Source organism: Galendromus occidentalis, unplaced genomic scaffold, assembly GCF_000255335.2.
Source record: "Galendromus occidentalis unplaced genomic scaffold, Mocc_1.1 scf7180000077512, whole genome shotgun sequence".
Lineage (NCBI taxonomy): Eukaryota > Metazoa > Arthropoda > Arachnida > Mesostigmata > Phytoseiidae > Galendromus > Galendromus occidentalis.
This window is the reverse complement of record NW_003805500.1, coordinates 859,840-877,177: the sequence shown is the minus strand read 5'-3', so window position 1 is coordinate 877,177 and position 17,338 is coordinate 859,840. Positions and strand designations below refer to the sequence as shown.

At 50.8% G+C, this 17,338-nt stretch overlaps 3 protein-coding genes across 4 annotated transcripts; all 3 read right to left on the bottom strand.

Annotated features, from left to right (window-relative positions):
• Positions 1-4,755: 4,755 nt before the first annotated feature.
• Positions 4,756-6,060, bottom strand: LOC100908240 (uncharacterized). The gene is made up of 6 exons (XM_003747158.1): positions 5,972-6,060; positions 5,752-5,882; positions 5,589-5,670; positions 5,331-5,462; positions 5,071-5,225; positions 4,756-4,970 (listed from the first exon to the last, which is right to left on the bottom strand). The coding sequence occupies exons 1-6, from the start codon at positions 6,058-6,060 to the stop codon at positions 4,765-4,767; spliced, it is 795 nt and encodes a 264-aa protein (XP_003747206.1). The 3' UTR covers positions 4,756-4,764.
• A 1,659-nt stretch (positions 6,061-7,719) lies between these two features.
• On the bottom strand, positions 7,720-8,971 carry LOC100908888 (transcription elongation factor elongin B). The gene is made up of 2 exons (XM_003747083.2): positions 8,604-8,971; positions 7,720-8,180 (listed from the first exon to the last, which is right to left on the bottom strand). Exons 1-2 carry the CDS (start codon positions 8,709-8,711, stop codon positions 7,953-7,955), a joined length of 336 nt encoding a protein of 111 aa, XP_003747131.1. The 5' UTR covers positions 8,712-8,971; the 3' UTR covers positions 7,720-7,952.
• Positions 8,972-10,959: 1,988 nt separating this feature from the next.
• LOC100908746 (high affinity copper uptake protein 1) lies at positions 10,960-14,760 on the bottom strand. 2 transcript variants are annotated; one of them, XM_018640941.1, is made up of 4 exons: positions 14,234-14,760; positions 11,999-12,161; positions 11,588-11,784; positions 10,960-11,298 (listed from the first exon to the last, which is right to left on the bottom strand). In XM_018640941.1, the coding sequence occupies exons 2-4, from the start codon at positions 12,153-12,155 to the stop codon at positions 11,149-11,151; spliced, it is 504 nt and encodes a 167-aa protein (XP_018496457.1). In that variant the 5' UTR covers positions 12,156-12,161; positions 14,234-14,760; the 3' UTR covers positions 10,960-11,148. The 2 variants fall into 2 exon arrangements, with proteins under 2 accessions (XP_018496457.1, XP_003747130.1); XM_003747082.2 differs by lacking the exon at positions 14,234-14,760 and having other exon boundaries at positions 10,964-11,298; positions 11,999-12,281.
• Positions 14,761-17,338: the final 2,578 nt, after the last annotated feature.

Below are 17,338 nucleotides of genomic sequence, written 5' to 3'. Positions count from 1 at the left end.
CATGGTGGCATTCGTTAAAAATAGTTTCTCTTCCCGCCTTTGTGCTCGTTCAAATGAGCGACCGCGATGGAATCTACGGGGCATGTAACACTTATCCAGATTGGTTTCTAGAGCTGAGCTCCAATATTTCAGCCGATCGGAGCACGTTCACGTCTCAGTCGGATTGAATCGGCGGGAAATTCGCGACAAATTCGGCATTGCTTTCATCACTGAGCTTCGATTTCTTCATTGAGCTTTGGATTTTTAAGTCTCGATCCCGCGGCTCCGACTAATTGTCCGGTCGGGCATTGTGCAGTAGTTCATCTGTCCATGTATCTGTTCCATGTGAGATTTATCGCTCAAGGGTCGTGAAAACGAAAGTTCGACGCCTTTTTCGAACGAATTCCTTCGACAGTAGCCGGCGGGAAAGATTTCATATTAGCGAGCAGTCGGAGCGGAGAAGAAAATATTAAGCCGCGATCAGTTCGATTTCCTCCAGCGATGCTATCTGTCGAAAGAGACACTGAAGCTTTTTCCACTTGTGTCAAAAGAGTTTACGAACTTCGATGACGCTGGCGACGACGACAGCGTCGTTGAACTAGTCGTCACGAGCTGTAATGGATTCCGGATCGCTTCCCCTTCGCTGAATCGAACGTTTGGGACAGATACAGCGGAATGACTTGCCAGGATAAATATAGGAAATATCCATGCCGCCGAACGGGCAAATGGACAACCGCTAGCTCGTCCTACGGGTAGCTAGAATCATCCGTGGCTTCCAAGCTCTGGACCTCCGGGGACGCGTACCGAATCGCAGAAATTCAGTAATCGATGGCGGCCCGGGAAATCTCCGTGGTGTGGGCAAACAAAGCAGAGGATTGAATCCTCTCCGGAGTCTTCAGGGATGCAGTGCTTCGCTCTCTCTGTGGGGAGGAGGGAGAAAGAGTCGCCTGCTGTACGAAGATGTCGTAAATCACAATCGAGCGGACGTGTATCAGTATTTCACAGGCAGGGATGTTTTCAGTTTATTTTTTCGTTAAATGTGGTTCGTCACTCGATGCATCAACTTCCGGCTGTGATTCCGTCGACTCAACCCAAACCACTCCCGTTTCATTTTTCCCCCAAACGTAAAACGGCCTTTTGTACGCGATGGACAATACCGGGGTTGCCGATGGTTTCGGCGGGGCGACTGCGAGTAAACAACTGTCGGAAAAGCGAGAGAATAGAGTCCTACGGGGAAAAGAGGGGAATTCCGGTGAAAAAAAAGATCAAGCGAAGATCCGCTAGTGGTGGACAGGGTCTTCGATTATTATTATCACTATTATTATCGGAATTTGTGGTCCCGGACTTGGGTGTGCTGTTGGCGGCCGTCGAGGCATTGTGAACCTGGAACTGATGTCGAAGTGTCCGTACCATGCAACAAAGCAATCGGATACCAAGTGTTTTCGGACAAACTGGACGGACGTCGCATCGGTCGGGGAATACAGTAATTATTGTTCTCTCAAGACTAGCGACCGATTGCATTGCTCGCTTGAGCATAAACTCATGAGAATGCAGCATGGGTTTCACCATGGATTGCACATCACTGCAAGAACACCATACAATTCTGCGGACCCGCGTGGCGGTGTCGCAGAGCGATGCGCAGAGAAGACAATCGAGGGAATATGCATCGCCTTATCGAAGTTACTGCTCTGCGGCCGTAGTAAGTCGCGCAGGACTCTGGACTTGATTGATACCGAGACGCTTGCCAGCGGCCGGTTCCTGACTTTTTCAGGGATCGGATTCACGCGGGATATCTTTCTGCCCTCTTCCGATTCCCCGAGTAGATATTTGATGACAGCCAAATTCGTCAGACATGATCCTTATTACCGCAGGCGAAACCGTTCCATCGAGCGCGGTTCCTAACATTCGAAACATATCTGTCACTTGCCAAATACGTACAATTTGGGCTGAACTGTTTCCTCTGCCATCGGTTTCGCGAGCACTTCATGTGTTTCCCGTTCAGACCGTCCGACGTCGACGCTCGGTGGCATATATAAATGCTTTGTAATTGCTTTTTCGCGCTCGGCTTGTTTGCTGATGATCCGAAAAAAATACGGAGAGGAATCCAGTTGTTTGAAGATGTATTCTTTCTCTATCTTTCGATATCCTTGCCGAGCGTTGCCGATCAAATATACTCCGATGAAGTAATTGAATTCGTGAACACGAACTCGATACAGAAGTTTCCATTTATAGCCATTCTGGTTATCTACGATTCCGATGTTATCGCCTAGAGCATTCAGCACCGAGAAGACCCAGCACCAGGCACTACTGTGATCCAAGCAGCCTGGCTGAACAGCTTCAGCCTATCTGCGTGAGCAACGTGATGTTCACGGAGCAAATTTTAGTACACGAATAGGTGAGCTGATCCTAATCACCCTGGAGGAGCTGCATGCAATTCCGTACCTTGACAGCGTGCCGGAGCTGTTGACTCAAGCAATGAGAGAGTACTAATCCACACTCTTTCGGATTCGCATCGCGAGCGATGATAGCGTTGTGGGTTTCCGTTGCCTTCGGGCGTTACCGCGCTCTTTCTTGAGAGGTTTTCGAAATCGCCACTGCCAGCGACCCATTGACCGATTCGGCTTAGGTTCCGTTTGATTTTCCGAGTCACTCTCATGCTTCAGGTTGAAACTTTGGAGTCTCTCGAGATCACCACTTCCGAGTCACAGAACAATGTCGGGTATTTCACTCCCGAGCTACCTATTAATCAGAACTACAGCACCGGCTTGGTCGAACAGCGTTATACAAGTGACATGAGATCTGCTGGGGTGCGTTCAGGCCGCGTCCTGTTCAAAGTCTAGGGGCACCATTCCCTTCTCTCCTGGGTTATCGTCGGTAGTTGGACTCGTAGTCACGTACAGTCCGCCGGATGCACGCGCGCACGCATATCGATGCTCTGGTGAAGGGTTCCTGTATGTCATTCTGTTTGACTCGGATTAACGGATCGATAACAGACCGGATGTATTTCGTGCTCGTCGTTATTATATTTCCCTGCGATGGTGGAGACACTCGCTCGCTAATTACCTTATCATCTGCCCCGGCGTGTGGGAACCACAACAGTAGATCACGGGCAAGGGTTGAATGAAGATTGACCCACAGACAAGATCGGGGTCAGCCCATTAGGAGAGATGGAATGTTTCCTTGGAAAATTTCTCAAATCCCCATATTGCGCGATTTTCAGATCCTGGGGCGTCCGAGTTCTGCTTTTCTTCAAGCACCGCCAGAGCAGGAGTTGATATTGTAGGATTGATGTATACGTCTATTCAGGGGTCGTTCACTGATTTCATTCGGCTCAACGGGTAGCACCGAGATTACCGAAGCGCGAAACAGAAAAAAAGAGTCGTCTCTTGTGCACATTTCACTTCTCCGAGTTCCGATGTCTTCCCCTCGCCCGTCTCTCGAATGGCGGCAGCCGGTCGGGACTATCTCTAGGATGTTCCTACCTAGCTGTGGGCTGAGTTCGGACTAATTCCCGGAAGGGACCATACATTCCCACAATACGTTATTAGCAGGAGCGGCGGAAATTCGGTCGTTCCTACTCCGATTATACGGCACAAGATCCTCTTCTGCTGATGATCGAGTAGATGAAGATGGAGCTCCGATGATGACGCCGAGCTTAAGCAGAGCTCAGCGTAAATGGAACTCCATCTCAGAAATCTTCAAACGGTATCTGCTGGTCGCAAGATGTCGCCGGCTGATTGTTCCGCGGAGCATGGGCTCTTCTAGCCTGTGTTCGTACGGGACTTGGCCGCTTCTATCAATTCAGAGGGTTCGGAATACTCTTCCGCGTGAGAAAAATGGCAGCGATCAGATCGGAGAGTACCGATTGGACGCCGGCGAGCCAGCTTCTACTTCCTCCTTGATTAAGCGGTACTATCGAGTCCGTCCATGTTGGAGAGCTTATGACCCGGGAAGACAGAGCGAAAGTGCGGAATGAGCCATCATAGTCGAGGGAGATGTTTCTCGATTTTATTGTGCAGTTAGGCGAGGGGGGACCTCGGAGGAGATCGAGACCCTTTCGCGGGCTCAGTTCAGGTCCGCGAAATAGTTTCCCGTGATTCAGGCTCAGGGAGGTCGTCGGATCTAATACGAACGTCTTCGAGACGAGGGAAATAACCCCGTCTCCTCGTCCTACCTCGGATCCACGGTACTTCGATACCGATTTTATGAATATAAGTATCGTGCCCCGAATCACATAGCGGGCGCTCAACTCGATGTGGTGCCTGATGAGTGGAATTCAATCGATGAGATCGGTGGATCAATGGGAACTCCACGCCTCTCCCTGCATACCGAAACGGCGCGCCGCGTGAAGGTGCTACAAACGTATCGTGCTGAACGCTCGAAAGATGCTGCAAGGATGTAGGGGTTCATTCCTGGTGAGTGGTTCTCACTCCATCGTCCGCTCATCCTCGGGATGTTCTCCGTCTCCGAAGAATATAAGTATCGTGAATATCCTGTCCCTATTCAATATCGACGAACAACGTTTTGTCCTCCACCTTCAGATCTGTTACAGATCAGAAATGATGAGACGAGCTCAAGGAGAGGGGATAAACATGGATGTCCGAATTTCGAACCCCGAGACGTTCAGCGACCTCCCTCTCTAAGGAACGTCTTTCTGATCTGCCCCCGACGACCTGGAGATCGGTGGATTGACGGCGTCGCGTCTTCCTGGGAGGGATGGGAGCATTTGGAGTACCGAGCGTGAATGAGCGGGGTCGAAGGAAGAGTCCTGAATGATTCGACACTTCATTTACTCTTCAATTTCCTATAGGCTTCCACAACTCGCTTGCGTTCCTCCTCGAGTTCTTGTCGCTTGCTCTGTTCCAAGTTCTTCCAACGGATTTTCTCGGCGGCGGGTCTATCGCCGATAATTTTCTTCCTCTCCTCCGAGCTCTTCCCAGGGTTGCAGAGGAGGTTCGCCGCAGTTCGCTTGGGATCCCGTTCCGCTGCGCCTGAAGGTATATGTGTATACATGATTTAGTGATTGACCAAGCTCAAGGAAGTCTCCGAGAGAAAGACGCTGTCTATACAAAAATCCGTCCCCCACCATACCTCGGACTTTGGCTGTGATTTCTGGGGGTGCATGAACAGTTTCCCCGAACGCCACCTCGCTTTTCGTGGGAAATTCTCTGATAATCTTTTCGGGAGCTATCTTTCCCTTCGCCAGTCGTTTCGCTTTCTTCCTCTCGGTGAGCTTTTGCAGTCGTCTGCGAGGAATAGTCGTGTCAGAGTCTGCTGCTCGGCTGATGGCGCGTGGTTCGCCGATGAAGCGGCATTAGTCTATGTATGTGTGGTATACCAACTCGTATCACCTCTTGGACCGTGAGGGCGCAACGAAGTCCCGCGGTGCGTCGGGAACCGCAGTGCCGTCCTCTTTGAAGCGGACATCGAACTTCTGTGATATGTCGGCTTGTTCGCGAGCTCGATTAGCCATCTGAGATACCCTGGAACGAGGCGATCGATGATTATCGACCTTTCCCTCGCATATGTAGCGGTGTGCCGAAAATTTTAAGTAAGAAGAGCTCTCAGACACCCCTCTCTCCTTTGAGATACCCCTGACAGTATCCTACCTCCGCAGGAATTGTGTGTCCGTTTCATACTCATTCTGAGCGACGATCGCGGTGGTTTCCTCTCGGTGGTTCACGGTTTGCACTGGAAGGAAAATAAGTTCTCTTTTTTAAAGATCCAGAATCTAATCCCTGCACTCCTTCGGAGACGGACATTCCCACTAACCTGTCATTCTGGAGCTCCTCTTCTTCTTTTTTCTCTGGGAGGGCTCTTCATCCACATCGAAGAGTCGTTTCAAAGCGCTGGGAGCCTCTTGTGTCAATTTCTTGGGCGCTCTGTTCTTCAGATCGTCTTTTCTGCGCGGCCAACACAGGAGTCAGAGGCGGCACTTGAGCGAAACATATGATCTCAATACCTAATTGACGCATTCAATATTGACACGCACCCTTGCAATGCGGCGGAGTTGGGTTTCCTGTTGAAAGGGTCTACGGATTTTAGCTTGTTGTGCTTCTTGCTCGGTATTTTCCTACCCATCTTCCACACTTCATTCGCCTCAGGGCTACACACGGCACGATTTATGGAACCTGCTCAATGACCTGCAGTCAGCAGTTCTCAGACTTCACAGGCACGAACTTTTCGAACAGAGCAGATCGCTAGCCCCACGTGCGTCCAATGTTCTTTCTCTGTTTATGTGGAGAGGGGCATCTTTCGAGCGATGGCGGGCTCCGTGAATCACGTCAGCAGGGTCCCGCGTCCGAGTTGGAGGAGTTTAGCCACCGTTACCATCTTCCCCTAATGACTCGACACATCATACACCAGGCGAGGAGAGTTCAGGGGGAGGATAGAGGAGGGGGTATTATGATCCACTCAAGCGTCACGGAAAGGCGGGAAATCTCTACTCGCGGAGTTGGGTCTCTGATGCCGAGCGAATTGGTCTCTTTCATAGCGCTGAAGACGGCCAGATCTTACTGCAGGTCAACCGGGGACTCCCGAATGTTCATCGGCCCGATACTCCGACTGCAATTCGATTGAATACGAACATGATTCGATTCAGACAACGATCGGAATCATCTGTCGAGCTCACGAGGCAGGAATTCCACACCGCTGGATCATAGATGTAGGGTACGGTCATCTTGGCTATATCGTATCGCACGTACGTCTAGATCCCTCCAATAGGGATCGGACGAACCCTGAGAAGGAGACTCGAGCCAGAACGCAAACCCCAGGGTTTATGGGATCGGTCGAGTCTATCCGTCGTAGTAGTACATTCCTCGCCTGATATGGAGCGCTGATTTGGAGCACACGAATATGCTATTATCCTGTATTGAATAGAAGAATTCACCGTGACGGTCCTCGAGTCTGAAAACGTTCGGCCCTATCGCCTCCCCACTGATTAGCGGAGATTCTCGAATATATTCGATATTGAAGCGAGCTCATTGAAATCTTTCCCCTTTGATTGCATGCAATCCCCATCGTCGATTAGACAAGGGGAGATTGAAGTTTCGCGGAATAAATTCCGAATTTCGCTAAAGACCTTCAATAAATGAGCGCGCGTGCGTCATCTGCCTCGGAGGGGAGATTTATGATTGTTCCGAAGCACGACGTCCCGGATGATTCTGAGAATGAAATTCGGTCGCCATAGCAACTCCTTAGCCAAGGTTCGATAGCAGCATCGCTGTCCTACCGAATGTCACGGCGGGCGTACACCTTCGTAGATGGCGCGAAGACAACTCCTCGGGAGTCTGGGGCTCTGCTCGTGTGCTTCATGCTAGACAATGCTTGATGCTTCAGGAACATCGAGGATGTGTGTCAGCTGGATAAACTAGGATCGTGTCCACTGTTTTCAGTACGCCGTAGGTGAAGATCCGTCGAAAAAAAACGCTTCTGATATTGGAGGCTGCGTATGGGCTTTTTTGAATCGAAAAGGGTTCGGAGTACATTACATATGCTTTGGAACTTTTCAACACTATTCCGCTCAATTCTCCTTGACATGGAGTACGGACCGACCGCGAGCATTGCCTTGCGAGATCCAGAAGCTCTGAGGCCGGGATATTCAATTGAGATGAAACGTATTTCCCATGAGAAACGGACGCTTGGGATGAAACCTGAAAATCACTGTTGCTGTTTTCAACACTACCGATATCCTCCTCCTCCATCTACCGCGAGACCCCGTCAGACGCACTTGACTCACGCATTGACGGTAGGATGGGTGCTTTATTCGATGTACATGAAAATACCTTTACACATTAAATTACAATGTCAACGAGAGCAACACTCATAGAGAATCGATGAGCTCTCCAAGCATAATGTGAAACTCCATCCTTACTCGAATTCGACCACCTGCCGCACAAGTTCGGTACACTCCTTCCTTCAGCGGATGAAACATTCTTCACGGCACGATTAGTAAAAGACTGCTCCGAGTCTCTCTAAGCACAAGCGGGATCTACAGCGGAGTCTTGTCCCTTCATTACGTCGGGAAGCTCCGGCGGTAAGGAGAGTTGCGTTATTTCCAGAGGTTCCTTGCCGATCGCCAATCCGATAGTGGCTGGAGACTGCGCTCTGGCCGTGTTAGTATTCAGTCCGCAATCGACGAGGCTCTTGTTTTCTTCGAGCAGAGTTTCGTTGTGGAACAATTGTTGTTCTTCTGGTGCAACCTGTAAAGGTAGTTGTGTGCGCATAAAACAATCGAGCCGTCACAGAGACACCCAATCCGGCCGACAGCGTCGGTCGCAGCAGTGCCTCAGTATTTATCAGGGCGACGGAGTTGATCGAGATTTGCAAGTCTCGCAGGAGTAAGAGCAGAGCCTGATACGGTGTAGAGATTTTGAATGCTATCCGTGGAATTTCCCGATAAATACTGAGCCGAGGCTCTTCCGTAACCCATCAGGAGAGTCGCCAGATAGGGAGTGACGCAGCTTCTTTCTAGATACGCTGGCATTGGAGAGCTCAAATTCGGAGTTCCGGGTCCCCGGTGTAGCCGCGGATGTTTCAAGTGTTTCGTCGAACCTCTCAGGGTTTACAGCCATAGCTTGAGAGCTCACGCGCACTTATTCTAGAGAATTCCAATGAGTATTTACCTTCAAGATGCCCTGGATCATCTTCTTGAGCTCCAAAATTGTCGTCGATTCCTTCGCATCAATGAAGATCGTGGTTTGCTTCCGTCGGACCATAACAAAAACATCCATAGTTGTAACGACGGCCTTGGGCTCAAACAACCGCGATTCCGAGATCTCTCGAATGCCGAGGTAGTTCGACGTCCAAATCCGCTCAAGCGGAGCTTACGCCCGATCTCTTCTGCTGAGAACAGCGCAATCAGATTCTCAGCCCCGCTCCGGTCAGTGTGTCGACGAGTTCCTTGTGTGTCCGCCTCTTATCCTCTCGTAGAGTGAAGCAAAACGACCCGAGGGGAGCTAGCGACCGACCGACCCAACAACACAATCAGCAGCAAAGCGAGTCAGCAGAGGCAGCTATCAAGCCGCATCTGTGGTAAAACATCAGCGGCGCGAGCAGCAGCTGCCAGACGCGAGTATCTCAAGTCGTCTCCAGCGCCAGAACTCAGAATTTCTGCTTCATCTTTTGCAGGGAAAGAACTCAGATATTGGTCCATTCTTTGCAGACACAGCGCTGGAAGGTCCTGAGCAATAATCGAGATTCGTCAAGTATGGGTATATCGTATATCTCGTCGGTCGTCGGGTAGCTGGAACAGTGATGTAGATGATCTTTGCTTGACGCTTAGCGAAGTCGGGCGCCTCGCACTCCCGAACTCTGGGCGACGATGAACCCGAACGGGATTTCAGTTGGAAAATTTCCAGACGCGCGTGACTCGAGAGGTCATCCGCTCGCAGCCGCCCCCTCTCCCCCCTTCAGCCTTCATCGCCTCGCCGCGCCGCATCGCGAAAATTTAGTGCCTAAATAGATCATACGGATGCCACGGAACAAAGATGAGTTCGTGAGACTTCCGGAGAATACTGCTAGAGTCGAGCAGCCAGACTGAGCGAGTGAGCTACACCTGGAAAAGCCTCGAGGGATGAGATTCGCCCACTTGGATCCGCTTCGATTTTTTCTAGCTCCGGGTTTTCGCGAAGACGCGTGTGGATCAATGCGGATCGAGAGAGCGGCGGGAAAACGGTCGAGGAGATGTTTAATGAGAATCAGCTCTTGGAATTCTTCTCTTAGAAGAATCAGACCTTCTCATCTTCAAAGATGTGTCGCGAGACTAATTCCGAAACGGTCATGGGCTATGAAGGGAGTATGAGAAAATGAGAAATCAAGGATTTTGTAGATATTGAGATTGAGGTTTTGATGCGCTTCTCGCAAGGGGAGAATGCAGATTTTTCTTTCGAAGATGCTGAGTTCTCTTCCGATGTGTCCGTTGCGTCTGACCTGGGTTTTCCTTAAGCATTGGAAAGTATGTATGCGGGATCCGTTCGAGGGGGGCGTTTCCCCCTTTATTCGCTCCCCCCGTGGGAATGGTGTGCGCATCAACCCATGGAGCACAAAGAGTGAGAAATTTCGCGTTTCATCGTTCTGACCGGGAGCTGAATTCGCTGCGGAGTCCTGCGCTCGCGACCAATTTGGGATGAGTCCCATTCCTCAATGCGAGTTCATCGATAAGCAAAAATATCTCGCGACCCCTAACACGGCGTTCAGATCACCCCCAGGGTTTAGTCCGCAAGGCCCTTCGTCTGTGGAATGAGCGTAGCTCTCGCTCGATTCCATCGGCCGCCGAATATTCGGGCCCGGCCTCGGAACACTCGAACACGTCCGCTTCGAGATCCGTTTACGGAATGCATTCGTTTCCGCTTTCGTCTGGCACTACTTAACTGGCTCAAAAACGAAAGTGAGACGGCTTTGTTCACAGGAACGTATGGTGTGTGCAAGCGGGACGAAGCTTCGGAGGAGCTCAACGGGCTTGATCAGAATCGTAGTCCGGGAATCGTGGCTCATTCTGATCTCTTAGGGCCGAACGTGGTGTCGGTCTCATCTCTGCATAATTCTTGGCGTTGAATAAATCACTCGCGAACAGAATAGATACGGCGAATTCGATTGCCACAGCTGGCTCGAGTTCTAGATCATCGTGCAGTACTGAATATATCCTCCCGATATAACCCTGATAATCGAAGTAATACAATCCTTGCTGATTCCTGGAATTGTTGCGATAGGGCCATAGAAGCCTTGGAGGGTAGGCGAAGTGTCGGTTTTCAGTTTCTAGTTTGATGGTTTCCGAGAGGAGTGGCTGAATCGGAAACAGAATGAGCCACGCTTCGGCTGGCTTCCATTAGCTACGCGCTGTCTGCTCCGATCACGAATATCCACTGCGGCAACTCAGCAGTTTGCTCCTCGGAACGCATCTTCCTGGACTCGTAGTGAGAGCTTGTAGAAACGCATGGTGTCGAGACCCCCAATAATTTAGAACGCCCCGAGTACTGACATCTGCCCATTGTTTTATTGCACGGTCGTCCCCTGAACAAGAAATACATACTTATCCCGCTGTGAGTCGACACGTGAAGACTGAGAAACTAGATCGACCCCCCGAAATGACGGTCCCAAGAACAGCCTTGTGAATTTCTTCTGGGTCTGGTATCCTGACGATTCCAGTGGGATTGAGGAAATTATAATTATCTATCCACAATGGTCGGCGGTGACTTCGAAAAGCATGGATTTTCTCCAACCGAAAGCGAAATGTCCGACCGTAGCTCCGAGTACGATGGCAATGCAGACATAGCCGTTGAATGTCATGAAAAGGAGCATGAGCATGTATCCGGCGACAACCTGAAGAGGCAAAGAGGCTTCTGATTGGAGGCAACATTGACACGTCTAGTTTCGCCAAGCACATGGAGCTAGTCTCCGGTGTCCAGACCCTTATCTCGCTGCGGAACCTCGCTCTCTAATCCGGATACCATCAGGAAGTCTTCTGATTAACTGAGCGATATTTTTCGTGCAAGCCTTGCCAGAGTTTGGGCAGTGGGCATGTGTGCGAGCTCTTGAGGTTATTCCGGGGAATGAAAACGAGGGAGATGTCTCGATATGACACTTTTGACTAAATTAACGAATGTCTCACCTGGATGAAGTATAGAATCGTTTGAGTAATATGACAGGGTGCGAAAATCGCTGAAGTCCACGACATGCTGCTCGAGCTTATGAGCGAGGAAGAAGATCCCGTCTGTCGCGACCTCACATACATCGCGTCCCGGAACGCGCGGAGCATCTCGAGTGTGGCTGCCATGGCGAAGATAACTGCGCATGATACCAGCATTCCTGGAGTCGACAAATTTGATTTTAATTCCCTCATTGGGTTTTGTAGTGACGGCTCCTGAATCGTGAACAATCCCTCCCACAGTAAAACCCCCGGCCGACCCTAGCCTGCATAGGAGATCCTACTCCCATGTCAGAATCTAGAGTGGTGACGCATGAAATCGTGACGTGGACGTCACTCGAGACGTCCAGGTCGGAATTTCGATTCCTGACTCACCGAGGACATCTTTGGGATGCCACCAATCGAACAACAAAGTGACGTCATCCGAGAAGTTGAACGTCATCTGCATCATGGGGATATGTATTGCATGAGGTACGCCCATGACATGTCCCGCTGAGGTTTGGTCCATGTGGGGATGACTCCCGTGATCCATTCTCAACTGGAAGGGTCGGAAATTATTATTTATGTTCCGCAAAAGTTATAGAGCGGGGAGTGCGTGGCCGATCTCGCTCAGGCTCGAATCGTTCGGTCATGGCTGGTCTGTGAACTTCTCGTCAGCGCCCTAAGATGCCCACTATGTGCTCGAGTCCCTCCGATCGGAATTTTTAACGAATGTGAGCTCCAAGGGGTTTCGCCGAATTCAGACTTTCGGCGTTGGCTTTACTTTCGCCGATACGTCTACTTCGCTTCCATAGGAGTCGCTTCAGTGCATTCTAGATCGGGAAACCGATCACGAGATCGCTGATGCTCATGTGAGCACCCTCGAGACCGTGAGATCGCAAGGGTAGGGAAACGAAAGTCGGGTGCGTTTCTCCCATCTGCGCGGACAGCCTGACTGCGTGGCCATCGATCGCATTTAGATCGCTGTTGGTAATCACGCGATCGGACCTGACGCATTCTTATCATGACCGCAAAGGTCTCGACATGCCGGGAAGCCGCTTCAGAATTCCTGATACGTCGCAAGTCGATACGCGTAAGCCGATTATAGGCCCTCCGTTCGAGAAGCGAGCGTTTCCCGAGATCTCGGAGCAATACACACAAAATCGAGTCTGCGCGCGACAAGACGCGACCGATTGCGTCTTCTGTTTCTGCCGCTCTTCCGGCCAATTCTCGAGTCGAAGTGATACGCATTATCGGAGCAAGAACGTGTGAAAGAAATTATCAGCTTGGGACTGAGGCTAAAATTATAGGACTTGTGCTCGGACTCCCGAATATGACTCGATCCGGAATTCCTTCTTCAATTCCGTCGAAGAATCAAGTCTCAATCCGATTATGGTTTCGCTGAGCGGGATCTCAACGAAACGATGCTCGGGAAAGTTTACGCCCACTCGGGCAACAATGACCGCGTCTTGTAGTACTCATAAAGAGCGAACACAAAGACCGCTGTCTTTCTGCGTCGAACTCGGGAAGCGATCCCGGACGGGAACTGAACTGAAGCATTTCGCGGACACCATGCTATAGTTCCAGGACGGGAACACTAACCTTCGGTTTTTTATGAGGCAGCGCGACGGTTAGCTTTCTACCTCGCTGTCGGCTAAGTCTGGTTTCGGCGGTTACCAAGAGAAGAAAAAAACGTCACGATAGAATGCACCACAACCCGTCCTTGAACGGCACTCAGATGCTGAAGTATCTGGCGAAGTAATGACGTGTGTTGTGCCAAATTGCCGTAGTGGCTGAGTATTTTGCCGGTGATCATCACCGTTCTCCTCCGCGTACGCTTCTCCGCTCTTCGTCATAACAGACGAATCCTCGCCCTACCGGGAATCTTTAAGACTTCCGTCTAATTTTCATTGTTCTGTGTTAAAAAGCCTCATCCCGCCGAGCCATCTCATCAAGTAGGTAAATAAAGTTACGCTACTCCGGGCTAGCTTCGAAGCGAAGCGCCTTCGTCGAGCTACAAAGTTCGGTGATCGCGCTGCGTCTTCCGGGCAATGTAAGAAAGGTAAAAATAAAGGAAACCCGGTCTGGCATTCTTTCGCAACACTTCAGCCGAATGATGGCGTTATGGTGCTGTTTCTGCGGAGGAAGAGTCCCGAGACGTTTTTCCCCGTGTCGCGACTTCGATATTGAGCAGCGAGCGAGAGCGAAGCGCTCGATGGATCCAGTCGAATTCGGACACCCCTAAAGCTCGTGCGATACCCATAGTCTTCCTGCTGTCGAGTTCCGTATGCGGAGCTAAACGGAATATCAGTGGAGCCGTGGAATAGAGAATTTCGTTCCGGAAAATGAAACTTCGGTCTCGGGTGGACCTTGCAGAGCCATCGAGCTGTGGCCTCCCGGCAAGCCAAGTCTCGCTCGATCGGCTGGGTGAGGAAACAAATCCCGCCTTCTTGAAGTTATATTCACTCTGTGAGACGAGATGACCCGAAACTTCGAAATTCGTTCCACACACAAGGATCTTGGGCGTTTCTCTTTATTTCTTCCTTCACCATTGTCCTCGAAGTGGTATCGGAAGTTGCGAAGACAAAATTCACTCAAGCTTGAACTATTCAGAGAGCTCGATACACTCACCGGCGGCGCGATGTTCCACAAGCACAAAACTGTAGTTCCCGGTCACCGTCTACCGTCGGCCTCTGGCTCAACGTCTACCGTAAACCTTCACAGACTACCGCTAAATCACCGCGGATCAGCGAGCAACAGTTCAACAGTACATGGTGCTCCTTTTCTGCAAAGGATTGTTCCGCTCGCGTTCGACTACGAGAGACTGATCCGTCGGATTCGTTTGCCGCGCTCTCTGGTATTTCAGCTGCTGTTCCCGTCGGTCGTAGTTGATATCACGTTCTCCGAGGGTCGAACGCGAATTTAGATCGCGATCTCCTCGAATTCACACTCACAGGCGCACGCGTTCGGACACTTGGTCATGGGCTACTCCGCCGTTTGAAACTATCGGAATATGGAAACTTCGAAAAAATACAGAGGAGCGATCGCGCAGATCGGAATATGAGCACAGATGGCGTTGTTGTGAGTATCAGCGCGACGGCATCGATAGCCGTCTCAGTCAGTCGATGCAATGGTGATGTGACGCGCTTCGACCGACGAATGCTTCTGGCGGCGCGCGTCTTACGACGATGGAGTAAGTTTCGCCGTCGACTGCAAAGCGCCGTGCAGGTGGGAGAGTGGATCACGGCGGCTCGCCCGGCCGCTGTTCAAACCCCCGTCCGGCGGATGATATGTGTGCTGGTGACGACAGGGGATGAATTGTGTCGTAGGATGCTTTGACGAGGAGTCGCAATCGAATCTTAATCTGCGGACTAGGAACCATGAAACCCAGGGAACCTCCTTAGTTATATGGACGGACTTTTCCGAATTTCAGCAGAGTGCCCCAATGTAAATTGTTCAGCGAAGCTCTTTTGTGCTTATCCGTCGCTCGCTTCTTGACACGACACAGAAGTCCTACGGAACGCCCGCGCAGATCATTCCGTCGCGTTTGAGGCGTCGATGATTAGACTCATTGGGCACTACTAAGTCTCGAAAATTTCCGCGAGATATATCACACGACTTCCGTGCCCTGCACCTCGAAGATCCATTGTTGAGTAGTTAGTAATAATGGTAAGTATGAGCCAGGCTAGAGTTTTCAGGCTGAATCGACTGTTCCTTAGGCTCTTTGCTCGAAAACACTCCCCTGACTGAGCTCTCGACGGAGTCCCTGTCCAGACTTCACCTTTGTGGATCGGCGAATCGAAAGAGCGCGATGGAATGATCCGCCCCAGAGTCTTCCCACAGCAGACCGATAATCGTCTGAAGTTTCTGCAGGACTTTGTTGACGATAGCGCTGAACATGAATCAGTCCCATTCTTGTTTCTCTCTTAGACATACATTCTGACCGAATACATAACCTTTTTCGGAAAGCGGTGACCCGGCGGAATTATCTCGCTCGATGCAAAAACTTCTACAGAAATCCCCTGGCTGACTGGAAGTCTCTCGGACAGACGGAAGGAGTCGGGTCGCTGTCAACGTCTGCTGAAAGTGCTTGTTTCGCAAGTCGGCTCCGGAGCGATTCGGTCAAGAAATGCAGTGCTACCGTTGAATCGGCCAGTGTCACGAAAAACAAAGAATGCACTCGACAGATCCATGGAACAGGGTCAACTTGAAGCGGCCGGCGTTCGTCTGCCTTAAAGCAAAATCTGGTAGACTGCATTCGATAGTTCTCGAAAGCGGAAGAGCCTCGAATTTATCACAATCGCTCGCGTCGAGACCGAGGGCTGACCGAGCGCTCCCGAAAAAGTCACGAGGATCGATTCTCATCGGAGGACGGCGAAACCCCGTCATTCAAGAAAATCATCCTGTGTAAGCAGCTCAAAATGGGATGAGGGCTGCTGAGTCGGAACATAAGAGGTGAAGGGATGGAATCAGTTCATCTCCCCGATTCCATGCCGAATATGAGCAGGCAGAAAATCTGACGCGCGGAAAACAAGAGGACGAACGCCTTGCCGAATTTGTGAAGCCTCACTGGAAAATGTAAATGTACTGCCAACGGTGAATAATTGCTCTGAGACATGCAGTGAGCGCGAGATGCATTTCGGGACGATCACCTGGATTTTATGCGAGAGAGTATTCGCCGCGGAGTCATGAGTCACTGATCGCTTCGAGCTTTTTCTCTGCTTGGAAATTCAATGGGAGCACTCATTTCCAAAGAAGCGTCGGCTGGTCGCGGAGGAGTGGTGAACAAGGTTCCAGCTCGGCGCGTGTTGTTGTGAACGTCTCGCGTATTTTACGTAACCGAATGTGGTCGTTCTGTCATTCGTATGACATTGTTACGAGATACCAATAGCAGTTCAATGAACTTTACGACTTGTTGAGTGCGTGTCTCGTAATGTCTCCGTCGAAAATCTTTCGACCGAGTGTTTCAGGCTTGTTTGGGCTTCCGGGGAAGAGTACTGAGGAATGCTACATTTGGATTCCGGCACATACTTCGTCTACTGCCCAGAGACATGGAGGCATAAGCTTTTTGAGCTTCCCATAACATATGGAATACAGTCCCATGATAATATACGTATTTGCAAGATGGAACGGGACATCAAAAGCGGATAGTCTCGATTTTCCGGGATACCCAACCCTAGGCTCGCAGCCCCCACTCTGCTCGCCCTCTGCGGGGACGTCTAGTCCCCACGATCCGAAGAACTCGACCGCGTCGAGCACGATGCCCCCGCATCGAATCTTACGGAGAGGAAAGGACCTCGGGCCACCCCGACTTCAGCCTCAGAATCCTCTCTCACTCGGCGGGAGCTCGGAGTCTGAATCTTCAGTTGACAGTCTACCGACCTCCATCCTCAAATCTCTGTAGAGGAATCTCGCTCGAAATGAGTCATTAGTCTCACTGTGTGCCTTCTTTCCGCGCGATATGACCACTCCTCCTCGGCATAGAAAACGAATGAGCGCTGTTGCGTGGACGTTCTCGCTCACCGCGAAACGGGCTAACTTGAAGACCCCGCGACGGTTCATAGAAGCCATTCTGAGAGACACGGTCCTCCGAGAGGGTCTCTACCCTAAACGGATGTTTCCTTTGCGAACTTTCGAATTTCTCCGTCGTCTCTCGGCCGTTCAGTTCGGTTAGCTTGTCGGGAGCTCAATTGATATGGTTCGTATGCGATCGGTAAACATTGATGACAACGAACG